The sequence below is a fragment of the Cryptotermes secundus genome, unplaced genomic scaffold (assembly GCF_002891405.2).
Source record: "Cryptotermes secundus unplaced genomic scaffold, Csec_1.0 scaffold742, whole genome shotgun sequence".
Taxonomy (NCBI): Eukaryota; Metazoa; Arthropoda; class Insecta; order Blattodea; family Kalotermitidae; genus Cryptotermes; species Cryptotermes secundus.
Genome location: NW_019739223.1, coordinates 179,570 through 195,772, shown reverse-complemented (window position 1 = coordinate 195,772; position 16,203 = coordinate 179,570). Strand labels below are relative to the sequence as shown.

At 38.3% G+C, this 16,203-nt stretch overlaps 1 protein-coding gene across 1 annotated transcript in view; it reads left to right on the top strand.

Moving 5' to 3' along the window:
- LOC111871761 (dynein heavy chain 7, axonemal) overlaps nt 1–16,203 on the top strand; it is a 221,471-nt gene that overhangs the window by 98,971 nt on the left and 106,297 nt on the right. The window contains exons 30-34 of the mRNA XM_023865070.2: nt 8,275–8,431; nt 9,589–9,767; nt 11,484–11,647; nt 14,346–14,536; nt 15,843–16,037. Of these exons, the coding sequence (XP_023720838.2) occupies nt 8,275–8,431; nt 9,589–9,767; nt 11,484–11,647; nt 14,346–14,536; nt 15,843–16,037 (886 nt within the window). The remainder of the gene's footprint in view (nt 1–8,274; nt 8,432–9,588; nt 9,768–11,483; nt 11,648–14,345; nt 14,537–15,842; nt 16,038–16,203) is intronic.

Genomic DNA, 16,203 nt, shown 5'->3' with positions numbered 1-16,203 from the left:
CCTCTCAGAATCGGTTCAATAGCAGTCCGAATCTGTGTCTTTGAACAGCTGTTTCTCAATTTCAGCATCAGAACTCCAACTTTCCTCGCCACATTCAGAATCGGTTGAATAGCAGTCTGAATCTGTGTCATTGAACAGCTGTTTCTCAATTTCAGCATCTTCCATATGACATCGTCGTGTATACGGCTCTCTAGCAGTGAATCTCTGTGCTTAGACCACGATAAGAAGCTATAAATCTTAACCTCGAGCCCACACATACAAAAATCTCATTCACGACTTGGCTGAACCCAATATCTACTTCATGATGTCATTGGTGGCTAAACTTATATTGCGATGTTTCAAAATCGTTACAAGCACAATGGTTTGACTGCAATGAATGAATGAATGACCGATCTGGCAACACCATATTCCGAGAATTAACTCCCGTATCTTTCTAAAACATTACACAGTGAGCGATATCAGATGCATACAGTCATGCATACCGAAATGTCCCATACGATAAATAAGCGTCAACAAGAGACATCATTGAATGTGAAGTCGCCACAAGGCCTTACAATGCTAAAACGCATGGTGCAGAAAATGTATTACACTGCTAGAATGCATGGTGCAGAAAATGTATGAATTTCGGGAATTTTTTTTGGGAATCAGTGTAAAAAATTTGTACAGATATTAAAATCTGTAAATTAGAATATCTGATTCTATATTCTTTCTACATTAAAGGAGCGTTCATTTCGTTCGTTTATCATAAAAAATGTAGAAATCACACCATTTTTAGAAACATGCTTACAATTTCATTGCCCTAGAAGGGCGGGCATTTAAATAAACTCCGTCCAGCTGCCATTACCGGAAATTAAATGGCCCATCCGATAAAGGTTAAGCAGTGACTCTGTAAACAATGACCATTTCTGGGTGACGGCTTGGTAAACACATTCTCATGGCAACGAATATGCATACAACAGTAGAGTTAATGTTGGAAACGTGATATTTTCTATGATGTCTGTGCCATGATGTTATAACCAGGACAGCTGAAGCAATGAGTTTAGTTGTGAGTAGTATTAGCCAGCAGGAAACAGTGTGAGCACAGAAGCTGAAGAATCTCCTTTGTTGATAGCTGTTACCAGGCAGTGACTAGGGAAGACTGTAAAAGACCGAGGCTTAGTGTGTGCTGTAGCTATTTGTAAAGTGGGTAGATCAGTGATAGCTCTGTCATTACTTGTAGTTCCAGGTCATGTATATAAGTGGTCAGTAAATTCATACACCAATCAAACCCCTGTCTATAGTCACATATGCTACATGATGATATACGTAGGCTAGTCAAATGAAAACCTTAAATATTTTTTTGAGTATTAATTATTGTGCACAAGTGGTACAAAGCTGTATCACTTTTCAACACAATCCCCCCCACATTCAATGCAAGTCCTCCAGCGCTTACAAAGTGCATGAATTACTTTAGAAAAAAATTCTTTTGGTAGTCCACGCAACCACTCATGTGCCATGTGGCGTACCTCTTCATCAGAATGGAACGTCTTTCCTCCCATTGCTTCTTTGAGTGGATCAAACATATGGAAATTACTTGGGGCAAGGTCTGGTGAGTATGCCGGATGAGGAAGACGCTCATAATGCAGGTCATTGATTGTCGCAACTTTTGTACGGGCAGTATGGAGCCTTGCGTTGTCATGTTGCAAAAGGATACCTGTGGACAGTAATCAATGTCGTTTTGATTTGATTGCAGGCCGAAGATGATTTCTCAGGAGATCTGAGTGTGATGTACTTGTAACAGTGGTCCCCCTAGGCGTGTAGTGCTCCAAGATGACGCCTTTTTCAACCCAAAATAGTCAGCATAACCTTCCCTCCTGATGGTTGTGTTCGAAACGTCTTCGGTTTTGGAGATGAGGAATGGCGCCATTCCTTGCTCGCTCTCTTCATTTCCGGTTGGTGAAAGTGAACCCAGGTTTCATCCCCAGTAACGATTCTTGCAAGGAAGTCATCACCTTCTCGTTCAAAGCACCGCAGAAGTTCTTCACAAACATCAGTACATCGGTCTTTCAATTCAGGAATCAGCTGCCATGGCACCCATCTTGCAGACACTTTGTGAAACTGGAGCACATCGTGCACAATGTGGTGTGCTGAACCATGACTAATGTTTAAACTTGCTGCAATTTCATTCACTGTCACTCGTCGGTTTTCCCTCACTATGGCTTTAACTGCTGCAGTGTTCTCTGGAGTCACAACTCGATATGCCTGACCCGGACGAGGAGCATCTTCCACTGAAGTCACACAATTTGCAAACTTCCTACTCCATTCGTACACTTGCTGCTGTGACAAACATGCATCATCATACTGAAACTACATTCTTCGATAAATTTCAATAGGTTTCACACCTTCTCTACTCAAAAACCGAATAACAGAACGCTGTTCTTCCCTGGTGCTGTGACGGGGATCGTGCATCTGCACTATGCTGCAACCTACAGGCCATTCTGCACGCTGTTTGTAGCACGCTTACCAACTTACAGGATAATGGCGCAAAATTTTGATTTTTTATTACAAATTTAAGGTTTTCATTTGACTCGTCCTCATAGTGTGTGTATATCTTGTCTACATAATAGTATCATTAGTATTGTGCCAATGGTTTAGCCGGATGCTTGAAAACTTCCTTCTGGATATGTCTGTGTCTGGTGCTGTAACCCCAGTGCCCATGTGCCTCCTCCCTATTTTTTTTCTCCGTCCCACCTTCGTCTTTCTCCGCCATACCCTGGGCCATCTCTGAAACTCACTGCAGTTTTGGATCTGACTTGGGGAGGTTGGTTTAAAATTTGGTTTTGCTCTTATAAAATTATTTTGTCTGTGTTCTGTCTCCTGATCAGTGCAATCTGTTTCCTGCATGATTACCAAGGTTTGGTATTTAGTTTTTATTTTTTATACCTCAAGTGGACAGACTATGTATATGTTGTAACAGGGATTTTGTGGTCTTTTCTGCGCTTGCCTGCTGTCTGGTACTCTCTTGTGGAGTCAGGGTCAAATAACTCCACCATAACCCTGCAAGTTATAGGAGGTGATGAAAAGGGAAATCTCGAATCTGAGACAGTAAAATATGGCCATGAGTCCAGCGGAACTCAGACCTGAAAATGACTGCACTGGCAAGGACCAGCAGCAGTTGTAAACGACAGACCCATCCCCTTGTCAGAGAGAGCACCCCACATCAACATACCCACAACTGTCTGACAGTAATTAAAATCTGGTCATAATCCCCATATGAGTGCTATATTCCAAGAGAGAGACTCAAACTGACTGTTGATCATAATATAAGATTGAGACTCAGACTTATATTAATATTTATATTAATCTCTTTGATATAGTTTACTTTGTGCCCTCCCCCTCTTTTAATTGTGCCTTCACACTGCCAAGATCCACAGCCAGGCCCTGCTGCATTCTACCAAGATAGGTGAAGAGAGGGGGTGATGCAGTACTATACAGAGTGGGGCTCAGAAACTTCCTTTTTTGAAGGCGAATAAAAGAAAAATTATTGCTGATAGACAGAATTTATGTTCAGCTAATGTAAGAACATACTTTAAAGTTTTAAATCATATAGTTTTAAACAAAATATCTTGAAGGTGGTGGCCACCGTTTTCTATACACTGATGCAACCGTTTTCTGAAGTTCCCTTCTGCACATTCCAACATGTGCACCAGAATTTGGCCTACTTCCTGCCGAATAACATTCTTTAGCTGAAACAGGTTTGTGGGGCGATGTTTAAAAACCTCTGCCTTGAGGTATCCCCATAAAAGAAAATCACAGGGCATTAGATCAGGTGAGTGCGCTGACCACAGGCTGTCACCTTGAAGCGAGATGAGCCATCCGGGGAACTTTGCCCTCAAAACTGTCATTGAAGCTCGGGCTTTGTGGGCTGTGGCACCATTCTGTTGGAACCAGACATTTCCTAGATGCATTTCTTCAAGAGCTGGTTCGAAAAAGTTTTTAATCATGTCCACATACCTCTGTGAATTGACGTAACTGCATGATTGTTTTCTTTCAAAAAAATAAGGGCCAATAACTCCAACTCTCGACAGTGCACATCATACTGTCACCTTATCACAGTGAAGTGGACTCTCATGGAGCTTTCTGGGATTGTTACCACTCCTATAGCACATATTCTGCCTGTTGACATATCCGGATAGGTGAAAGTGTGCCTCATCACCAAAGAAAACAAGTGCGTCATGGGGTAAAGTTTCCAATAACGTTTCGCATGCCATTATTCGGTTCTGGAAATCACGTGGTGACAATTCTTGCACAACAACCATCTTATAGGGATAGAAATTAAGATGTTCATGAAGAATTCGGCGCATTGAACAATTGGATATGTCTAGGGCGACTGCATGTTTCCGAACAGAGCGTCTTGGAGATCTCAAAATCGACTGTCGAACTGCCTCCACATTTTCTGGCATCGTAATGGTCTGTTGTCATCCTGATGATTTTTTCACCACACTCCTGGTTGTCCTAAAGTTCTCTACCCACAAAACAATCGATTTCCGGTCGGGAACTGGACCTCTGGGCTTAATTCCGAAGTGAGTACGGAACGCACGCTTCACCACCATGTAGTAATGGTTGTTTGAAAAATAGGCTTCAACAGCAAATGCACGCTGTTCACTCATCCACCTCATGTTTCCTACTGAGGGGTATTAGACAGAAACTTCAACGACTGCTGCGTTCACCAAGTCTATCCCCACTTTTCTGCGACCTCCGCTCCCTTCACAATGCATCTTCACAAAAAGGAAGTTTCTGCACCCCACTCTGTACAAAGAACATCACAGTCAAGTGATTAATCATCCTGTGTCATATTTTGGTCCTGGGTTCAATTCTTGGTCCAAGAACTGTCTAGACTGCAGTTTCTTCTGGTTTTCTTCACTCTCTCCAGATACATGCTGAAATGGGGCTGGTATGCTTTTCACATTCACTTTATTTTAAATTCCATACATCATTTCAGGTCATGCATGCCATAGGATATAGAACATGTCAAAATACATAAACACATAAAAGCAAAGGACCCATTAACATGCAATACAGTCACAGTACAAAATTTGTACATAAAATATTCAAATATGATCAAATTTATGCAGATATATGCTTATCGTTGTCACAATCATAAATTAATACAAAAGACCTATTCGTAATATAGATGTTTGATTCAATTATCTCCATCACATAACTACAAATACTTAATTTAACAGTCCAAATATAATACATTTCACAGGAATTAAAAATTAGAATATATAATAAAAATTCAGTATATACAATTAGTCATTTCATAGCAAGAACCTTAAAATTTGAAAACTATTAATTAACATATTCCTCTACAGGATAAAAGGAAATGAGCTGTAAGTAAACCATTCACGACCATCTTAATCGTTTACTGTCATGTGTTATTTAAAACAGATGGTCTATTTCAATACCATACTTCCCTAAAATTTATACCCTTAAATGCCCAATTACTAGACAGTGGGTAATACATTCAATTCAATTCAATTCAATTTATTGAAACATTCCATTGATCCTTAATGGTACAATAATGACCAGCAAATGTGGAATTAGTCGCAGACAAAACCAGACAAGTCGCATCACTTTAACAAATACAAATAGAAATACATTCATGATTCATCTCCACAATACAGTATCTCAAACATTGTTCTGATATCTAAAAGCAGATTATTTATTAGGACATTGCATCAATTATTACTTACAAACAATACCCAGACAACAAACAGGTCATAGATGCCTTCACACTTGATAACCAGGATGCAGATGGAAACGTGTGTACATCGTATGACAGCTATATGTTTTAAATGTTAAAACTAATGTACTGATAGTACTAAGATGTGATGAATATATATGAGCAAATTATAAGTATCATAAAAAAGTATACTTTGTAGGGAGTATAACCCATGTGTTTAGTTTACTTTACAGTTAAAATATTCATCCAAGGAATAAAACGAATTTGGAAAGAAGAAGCCTTTTAGCATCAGTTTGAATAGTTTAATTTCATTACTCAGACTTTTTATATGAGGTGGAAGATGATTATAAGCTCTGATAACAGAGTAGTAGGGTCCTTTTTGGAAAACTGTCAAACGTGATGTAGGAAGGTGCAAGTTTGTACTATGTCTAGTACTGAAACTATGAATCTCATAATTCGATTTGTACAGATCTTTATTTTTTATGACGAAGAGTATTATCAAGTATATATATTGTGAATACAGTGGCAATATATTTAATTTTTTTAATAGATCCCTAGAGTCTCTAGTTTTTGCATTCATAATAACTCTAATTATCCGCTTTTGTATCCTAAAGACATTGATACTGTTAGGCGTATTACCCCAGAAAATTATACTGTATTCCATAATAGAATGCACATAGGAGAAATAAATCATCTTAAGGGTGTCTTGTGACATAAAACCTTTTGCTGTCCTAATAGCATAACAAGCTGAACTCATTTTATTTGCTAATTGGTCAATATGAAGTTTCCGTGATAATGTTATGTCGATATGTAAACTGAGAAACTTAATATTTGACGTTTTAGTAATATGCTTGTTTCCACAGCATATACTGATATTGGTTTCTAACTATTTTTTGTCCTGAATAAAAGGTAATGAGTTTTTTTTAATTTAAAGATAACAAATTGTCTTTAAATCATTCATTTATGGCTACAAGTTGTTTATTCATATTAGTTTCAAAATTCAGAATGCTAGGATTAGACATTATGACGCTTGTGTCATCAGCATATAGGATGATTTTTGCATTGCTCCCTTCCACATCCTCTGGTCTTCACAGTCATTCTATCCCTTAATGTTAGATGATCTTAATACAGGGTGTTTCAAAAAGAGCTTTACAAATTTGAAAGCTTATATAAATTTATACAGAGGACGTACACAACGTTTTGAACTGTCATAATATAGCAAAACAAACACAGTTTTACCTTGAATAGTTATGGTTCAGTGTGACTGCCATTGGTAATGGGGCAGACGTCCCACCTGTAGTCAGTCTCTTGCCACACGCTACATAGCATCTCTGGCGTCACTTCTGCAACTGAGGCAGTAATTCAAGTTTGGAGCTTAACAACATTTGCAGGCAAAGATAGTATGAACACTCAATCTTTAACGAATCCCCATAAAAAAAATCCAGGGGAGTAAGATCCAGGGAATGAGGTGGCCATGCTATCGGCGCCACTCTATCAATCCACCGACCTGGGAAACAGGTGTTGAGGTACTCACCCACATCTCCAAGGTAATGAGGGTGTGCACTGTCTTGCTGGAAGTGAATGCGTCCTTCTTGGTCATCATCGTCTAACTGGAATGAGGAATTCTTGGAGCATGTCCCGATATATGATACCAGTAATCGTCGTCTCCATGCAGAAGAACGGGCCGTACACTTTTTCTTTGCTGAGGGTGCAAAACACGTTCACCTTTGGGCTATCACAATCATGTTCCAGGGAGACACGTGGATTTTTGCTGCCTCATATCCTGCAGTTGTGGGTATTGACCTTACCGCTGACATGAAACGTGCTCTCATCACTGAAAATTACGGAGTCCAGAGACTTCTCATCGTCTTGTATCCAATGAAACATTTGCATACAGATTCCTTACGAACCACCTTATCTGCATCTGTAAGGTGTTGAACGATGGGTAGTTTGTACGCTTTTGAGTGTAAACATTTTCGTAACACTCGCCACACAGTAACATTTGGAATACCAGTTTCCCGAGATGCACGTCACTTTGACTTTCGTGGACTTCGAACAAAGGTCTCCCTAATCTGTTCTACTGTAGCGTCAGAAACACGTGGCCAACCGGCTGGCTTGGCATGGCGCACAGAACATCCAGTCTGAACAAAATTCTTGTGCCCGGAGTAAATTCTACGCCTACTGGGAGGTTCCTTGCGATACTGAGTGCGAAATTTCCTTTGAATTTCTGTAGCAGACTTCGTTTCTTCAAACCAAAACATACAACGAGCATGCTCTGCACCTGTGAAAGTAGCCATCTTGAGTTCAACTGCGGGAGCGTTCGTGGTGGCAGTATGGGGTACTACAGTACCACGTGCATGAAACTTGGTATGTTTTGCCACATTATGACAGTTCAAAACGTTGTGTATATCCTCTGTATAAATTTATATAAGCTTTCAAAGTTGTAAAGCTCTTTTTGAAACACCCTGTATTATCAAATATGTCTTTAAATAGTTCAAGAATCTATCATTATTATTGCAGTTGTAATTTTGCTTGTTTCCTCTTTCCAGACTCTGGGTCCATGAGGCAGTAAGAGTGTTTTATGACCGCCTAACAGATAACAAAGATAGGCACTGGTTTTACAATAGACTGCGTCACTGTGTCCGAGAAAATTTCAAGGAAAACTTTGATCTGTCACTAGATACACTTCCCATGGAGAGTGGTATGGTAAGTCAGCTTCAGAAGATGTATAAGTAATGGTTCCATTTGTGACTTAGAGTCTGGTCTCAGCTTTGATGCACATCCTAGACATCACATTGCCGACATTTGTCTACACCATAAACAGGGTGTATGAACTCTTGCCATGTGCATGCAGTGGTTTATAAAGCCTGTGTCTTTTACAGTTTTAATTATCTTTGCTGAGTGCTTAGAAGGTCTTCATGGAGCAGTGTTTGGCACTCAGCCAGTCACAAATTCCTTGCCTTGTAAGGAACATAATAGTTCATTACTATATTCACAGTTGTGCACCACTGGTCGTTTTGCTTAGTGAAATGAACATCTTCCACCCCCTCACACACTATGAATTTCCATAACTTCTTTCCTGATTATCATGAGATATCTCAGGTTGATAAATCTTGTGAAAAAATATTATCCCAAATTAAATCAGGGATGATTTTTTCTCCCATCCTCTAATCATTAAACCAAGTAACTTGAACCATATTTATAGTAGGTATATTTCATGCCATATCAGCATATGGGTCTGAAGTTTGGTCTTTCACATCATGATAATGATATAGAGTGCGATTTTATGATAACTGGGTGCAAGGGAGAATATTTGGACTTAAGAGAGAGGAAGTAACAAGAGATTAGAAAGAACTGCATAATAAGCTTCATATTTTGTACTCTTCACTGAATATTATTAAGTTGATTAAGTCAAGGAGAGTGAGAATTACTCAGTTTCAAGCTCCAGTCTCAGATGGAAAAAAAAAAAGATTAAAGTGACTCATAAAGATAATGGTATGAAGGTGGGGACTGTATGCGTCTAGCTCTGGATATGGGTAACTGGTGACTTCTTGTGAATTCTACTAATAAAGCTTCTGGCTCCATAAATGTACCTGAATTTCTGGATCAGTGGAAACTCTATTTATCAGGAATCTCTATGCAATATCTTGAATACTGTAAGGTGAAGTTCATGTTCATATATTTATACATGTTGTTGGACAGTGAATGAAAAAATATTTTGAAAATTTCAAACATTTGTTGTCCTCTTTTTTCTGTTAACTTGTTACAGCATAAATAAAAGTGCTCAGGAAGCCAACAGCCGATAATATTGTTGTTCTTCAAGTATATTAATATATGATGACCGCTGTATATTTGTACTTCAGGTAACTGAAGAGTCTCTCAGATCTCTAATGTTTGGAAACTTCATGGATGTGGATGCTACAGATGAAGAAAAGAAATATGAAGAAATACCGTCCCTTGAAGCATTCAAAAATGTTGCAGAGGAAGCTCTGGAAGAATATAATGCAACCCATAAGACAAAAATGGATATTGTTCTGTTTAGGTACTGGGCATTCATGTAACTTACCTTTCCTTTGTTACTTTTCAGGACTGTAAGGTTTTTGAATACCAACTGTGACAATATGAAAATACTGTCCAGCCTCTTATATGTTTGTCTGTAATAACATATTCCAGAAGGATAAATGAAATGAAGAACTGAAGCTCTCTACAAGAACTTGCATACATACTTACATACATACATATATTTCACATTTAACAAGTCCAAAATACAATGGACATGAAACTGGTCACAAGCATAGCCCAAGCAAACAAAGCAGAAAGACAGAAGAAAAGCTAAACAAACACTGTAACTAATTATTTACTGTATGGTCCAAAAATTAATCAACTCTATAAAATGAATTATTCATGAGATATGAAAATAAATTATTTTTCAAACTAATTCCATCCTTTCCAAGACTTTGAATAGTCTTTGGCAATCTATTAAAAAGCCTAATACCAGTAAACATAGTGCCCTTCTGGAAAACAGAAAGATTTGACGTTGGAATATAAATTTGATTTTTGCTTCTAGTGTTCAGGCCATCAGAAGTATCACTTTTAGTCTTCTTCCATCTATAATGCAACGATATCAATATATGTAAGATTTGAGGTTTTCATGGCGGTGGCTATGAAGAAATCCATCTCCTGGGATGTGGTGCCATGTAGAAATTGTGTTAATCCACGTTTCAGAGGAATGTATCGCCTCCATCTTCAGGGTTGAAGACAAGAAATCTGTGAGCAAACCAGCTAGAGCAGGTGCAACAGAATGTCTGTTGAACACAACTAGACTCATAAATCTGAATAAAAGCTGCTGACTTCAAGAAGAAACTAACTGAATAAATATAATGTATAACATGTTTTCTGTTTTTCATTTTCTTTCACAGTTTTGTAGTAAGACAATTAAAATTAATTCATAAAATCAAATTTTCTGTGCAGACCTACGTATTTCCTAGTGTGTGTGGTTGTCTTACATTAAAATCAGAAACTTCCACTGTGATAAATATGACAGGGCAATGAAAGAATGGCTAGTATTATTAATTATTACATGGAAAGAATTGTCTATTTGAGAAAATTCTTAATCTCATATGATTTTCAAAATTTGTGTCTTGCTTTATTTTGAACTGGAAACATCACACTTCTGTCTTCTGCTGTCTTCTCCAGTATTATATGTAGAAATCAATATGGATCCTGTCATTTTAGTGACAGTGGCCAGTGAACTTAAGTTTTTGGAAGGCTTTACAAAATTGTCTGTGTGTGAATATTTTCTGCAGAAATTTGGATCAGTGTACAATGCATTAGAACCGCCTCTGTGGTCTAGTGGTGAGAGTTCCTGGCTACAGATCCAGGGGTCCAGGTTCGATTCCCGGCGCTACCAGATTTTTCTTCTGAGAAGTGGTGGGTCTGGAATGGGGTTCACTCAGTCTTGTGATGATAATTGAGGAGGTATTTCAAGGAAATAGCAGCTCTGGTCTAGAAAACCGAAATTAACGGCCATGGGGATTCGTTGCACTCACCACGTGATACCCTCTATCCGCTAAAGTTGGCACTAACTTCGCCGACAAGCGGTGGTTGCTCAGTGGGTATAGTTCGCTTGCAGACTAAAAGCACGGAGTTTACTTATTTATTTATTTTTTTTGTACAGTGCATAAGAAGAGCTGTTGTTAGATGAATCCATGATCCTGATGCATATAAAAGCAATATTTTTGCATGTGAACATTTTCAGGTACTCATTGGAACATCTGTCGCGTATCTGTCGCATCCTCAGCATGCCCTGTGGTTCTGGCTTGCTTGCTGGTGTGGGGGGCTCAGGAAGGCAGTCCCTTACAAAACTTGCTTCAGTCATTCATGGAAATACTTTCTTCCAGCCAGAAATATCTAAAGCATATGGTATGTGTATGACCATAAATATATTGTGATAGAGGCTACACTTGGGTATGTTGTCTTTTTTATAATGTTTTAATTTTTCTGTGATATTAATCCTTTGCACTTAATTGTCCTGTATGTCCTCAAAGTGGTAGCATTGTATGCATTTTATCCTGGGTATATGTGCATAATGTTATGTTGAGCAATTATGGAATGCAGTTGGTTGACTGTAACCAGACACACTTAGGATGCTTCTTATGTTCTCAGCTCATATGATTATGGATTCAATTTTTTTATGAAGAACTGTGTGTTTGCTTCATAGACTGGCAGAAGGCATTTGACCGTGTAAACTGGACCAAATTAATGCAGATCCTAAAGGAAACAGGTATCGATTGGCGTGAAAGAAGATTGATCAGCAAATTGTACATGGATCAGAAAGTTAGAGTACGACTGGACACGGGGGAGACAAGAAGTGTGCAGATTGGAAGAGGAGTTCGACAAGGATGCTGTTTATCACCAATTCTGTTCAACTTGTACAGCGAATGCCTTACCAAGGAAGCTCTGGATGGGCTCGGAGACTTCAAAGTAGGAGGGCAAATTATTCAAACTGTGAAATATGCAGATGACCTTGTGTTAATGGCTAAGGAAGAAACTGTGCTACAGGGCATGATTGATAGACTAATTGAAATTGGAAGGTGCTATGGCATGGAAATGAATGTGGAGAAAACAAAAGTAATGAAAATTTTGAGACAACCAACCCCAGTCACAATAAAGATAGACCAAAAACAACTGGAGAATGTGAAATGTTTTAAATATTTGGGTAGCTTGTTAACAGATGATGGAAGGTGTACTTGTGAAATTAAATCCAGGATTGCCATGGCAAAAGCTGCATTTAGCAAGAAGAAGAATCTTTTTACCAGCAAATTGGACTTAAATTTGAGGAAGAAACTAGTGAAATGCTACATTTGGAGCATAGCTCTGTATGGGGCTGAAACATGGACACTTAGGGCAGTAGATCAGAAACATCTGGAAAGTTTCGAAATGTGGTGTTGGAGAAGAATGGAGAAGATCAGTTGGACCGATTATGTGAGAAATGAAGAAGTGTTAATTAGAGTCAGTGAGCAGAGGAATATCCTACACGAAATAAAAAATGGAAGGCTAATTGGATTGGTCATGTTTTATGCAGAAACTGCCTTCTAAAAGAAGTTATTGAAGGAAAGATAGAGGGGTGGATAGAAGTGACAAGAAGACGAGGAAGAAGGCGTAAGAAGATGCTGGATGACCTTGGGGACAGAAGAGGATACTGTCATTTGAAGGAGAAAGCTCTAGATCACATTAAGTGGAGGAACTGTTTTGGAAGAGACTGTGGACCTGTCGTCTGACAGATTACTGATGATGATGGTGATGTATACATTTAAATGTGCTTTTCAGCACTGCCAATTATCTGATCATTACCATGAACCCAACAGATATGGTTCTAAAATGGTTTGAAGTTCATGACTGTAAAATGCTTGTCAAATATGATTTCCAGTGTTTACATTAACTCCAGCAATTTATGAAGGAATGTTGAAAGACTTCTGTGTCCTTAAATGACTATGAATAACTCTTCTCTAAGGAAACTGTGACTTTCATAATGTTATCATATGAATCTTGAAAAACATAATAGGGCAAATATTTAATTCATATCTTTTTAGTGAAGAATGATTTTCTCTGTCTAGTAAACACTTGGCATTTATTAATACCACTGTTGGTTAGAAGTGAAAGTTCATTTTTATTTGTTACTTTCCATTCAGTATTAACCATTAATTATTTAGGAGTACATGTTCTCATAGAGACAGACTTCATTCTAGTTACAATGATCATAAAATATACTGTCACAATAGTAACAAACACCAAATTACATTGAAATATTAGGCATGTATTAACCATTTCTGCTCTGCTATTAAATCAATTTTAANGTTGTGTGCGTTCCTGTTTCAACCCTTTGGCGATTAGTGAGATGGCCGACCAGAAGGAACAAAGAGTGTGCGTGAAATTGATGAAGATCGTCGAAAGACCATTGACCAACTTTCTGAGGAAACGAACATCTCATGGAGCACGGTCCAGCGAATTTTAACAGAAGGTTTGCACATGAGACGGGTGTCTTCAAAATTTGTTCCTCGCTTGCTCAGAGATGACCAAGGAGAAAACCGCGTGAATTGCTGCGACTTGAAGAGTTAAGTGCAGTTTTCCCTAACAAAAAGCAAAATTTCATGCACACTCTTTGTTCCTTCTGGTCGGCCATCTCACTAATCGCCGAAGGATTGAAACAGGAACGCACACAACAGAGCACCACAGACAAACCACTTAACTCAGACTGACGCCAGCTCATTAACAGTCGTGGGAGACCCCCAGCTAACACCACCTAGCAGCACAACTCGTAACTACAAAGCATGCGCGTGCAACAGGTCGTTTCCGGTTATTTTTGGATCCCCCTTCGTATAATTCAGCCCAGTCAGTGGATACTGAATGGCAAAGAATGAGAGGAAGTCTTCAATTTAGGATCCTTCCCACTGTGTTCTCAAACGAGAAAGAAATTCTGGAAGTTACCAGGTTGGCAGTAAAAATACAGTATATCTGATACTGTAGTCTGAAATTTCATTGTCAATAAAATAACCTTCCTTTGGACCCTGGTATGAGCCAGTTTATTTCTATCTATATTTTAGTAATCATAAACTTACAGGAGTTAATGAATGGAGGGCTGACCTGAAGAAAGTACTCAAAGAGGCTGGTGGCTATGGGAAAGAAACAACGTTTCTGTTCAGTGAAGGCCAGATAAAGGAGGAAGTGTTTTTGCAGGACATAGACTCACTACTGAATTCAGGCGAAGTTCCAAATTTATATGCCGTGGATGAGCAGCAGGAAATTTTGGAAGTAAGATTTCTTAGACATAGTTTAAAAATGAGGCTGTTCCTAATCTATTCATCAAATGCAATTTTCATTTAATTTGAAGAAAGCAGTCTTTTGGGATGTGGCACCATGTAGATGTGGTGTTAACCGATGTTTCGGAGGAACATATCTCCTCCATCGTCAGGATAGGAGGAAAAATAAGAAATCTGCAAGCGAAGAGGCCGTGAGAACCGGTACAAGCAGACTGGCGATACGTTCTTCCGAAACGTCAGTTAACACCACACCTACACTGTGCCACATCCCACAAGACTGCTTTCTTCATGGTCACCACTGTGAAAACCTCAAATCTTCATTTAATTTGTTTGCATAATTCCTACCAACAGAGTTCTCAAAATCTTTGTGCTGGATTAGTTTAGTAAATACCTTTTATCGTATGAGGTTCTCCCAGTGGTGAATATTAAATTTACCATCTTTAGTGAAGTGTTGTTGTGTATTTCTGGTAGACAGGTACCAGAACTTTGGTGGAACTTGTTAGTTCCATCTTCAAACTAGAAGAAGTCTTAAAGGTCAGAAGAAGATTTCTTCTACTATGAAGATGGAGGCATCAGGTTCCTCCAGAATATTGTTACCTGTCAACCACATTATACAGTGCCATATCCCACAAGACTGTACTATAATTATCACCATATTTTAATAAAGCATTAGTTAATTAATTTAGAACTGCGGTTAAATTTTCTGGGATATAACGCCATGTATTTGCTATCTGCTTCATGCTAGTTTCTTGCTTGTCTTATCCATCAACACTGAAGATTTTGATCATGTGGCATTATATTGCAGAAGACAGAACTCATAACAACCACTGTAAAATCCTCAAATCCTACACAGAATTGAGGTTTTCACAGTATGTAGTTAGCTGCTGAGTTTCTTAGAAATTAACTGCATATTTTGCTCAAGTTTTTATTAGTTTAGCACGACTTGATTTGTTCTAGTACTGAGTTATATTGCAATAATTTTATATAATATTATTTCTAAAAGATAAAATTGATGACCTTGAAATAAATAGTAGGGTGAAACATTTTGGAAACTTGTGTAGAAGTGACACCACCTAGAAGTAACTTGGTGGAAGATAAAAATGGAATTCCACTTGCAGGTTCATATAATACTTTGAATAGGAGAATGAAATACTTCAGTGATTATTACCTGAACCTAGCTGTTTTCAGGTTGAAATTGCTGTTGAAAAGTTGGAAAGTTATAATTTTCCAGGTATTACTCTAATTTCTGCAGGAATAATCTAAGCAGGAGATAAACCATTACACTCCTCTGCTTTCAGCTAGTGAGGTTAGCTGCTCAAGGAGGTAACAGAAATCTGGACATTAGTGCACTAGCAGTTTTCTCATTCTTTATCAACCGTTGCAAACAAAAGCTGCACATCATGTTGTGCTTTAGCCCTATTGGTGCATCATTTCGCAGCTGGTTACGATTGTATCCATCATTAGTTAACTGCTGCACCATTGATTGGTTCATGGTATGTACTGATTTACTCTTTTATTAATAATTTTGTCAGTGAAATAATGTTCTGCTGATAGAAGAACCATGTATCATATTCATCCATAGGAAGATTTTAAAAGTAAATTTTTAATATATTAACTTTCTACTTAAGCAAAGCTAGATGGAATGTGATATAACAGAAG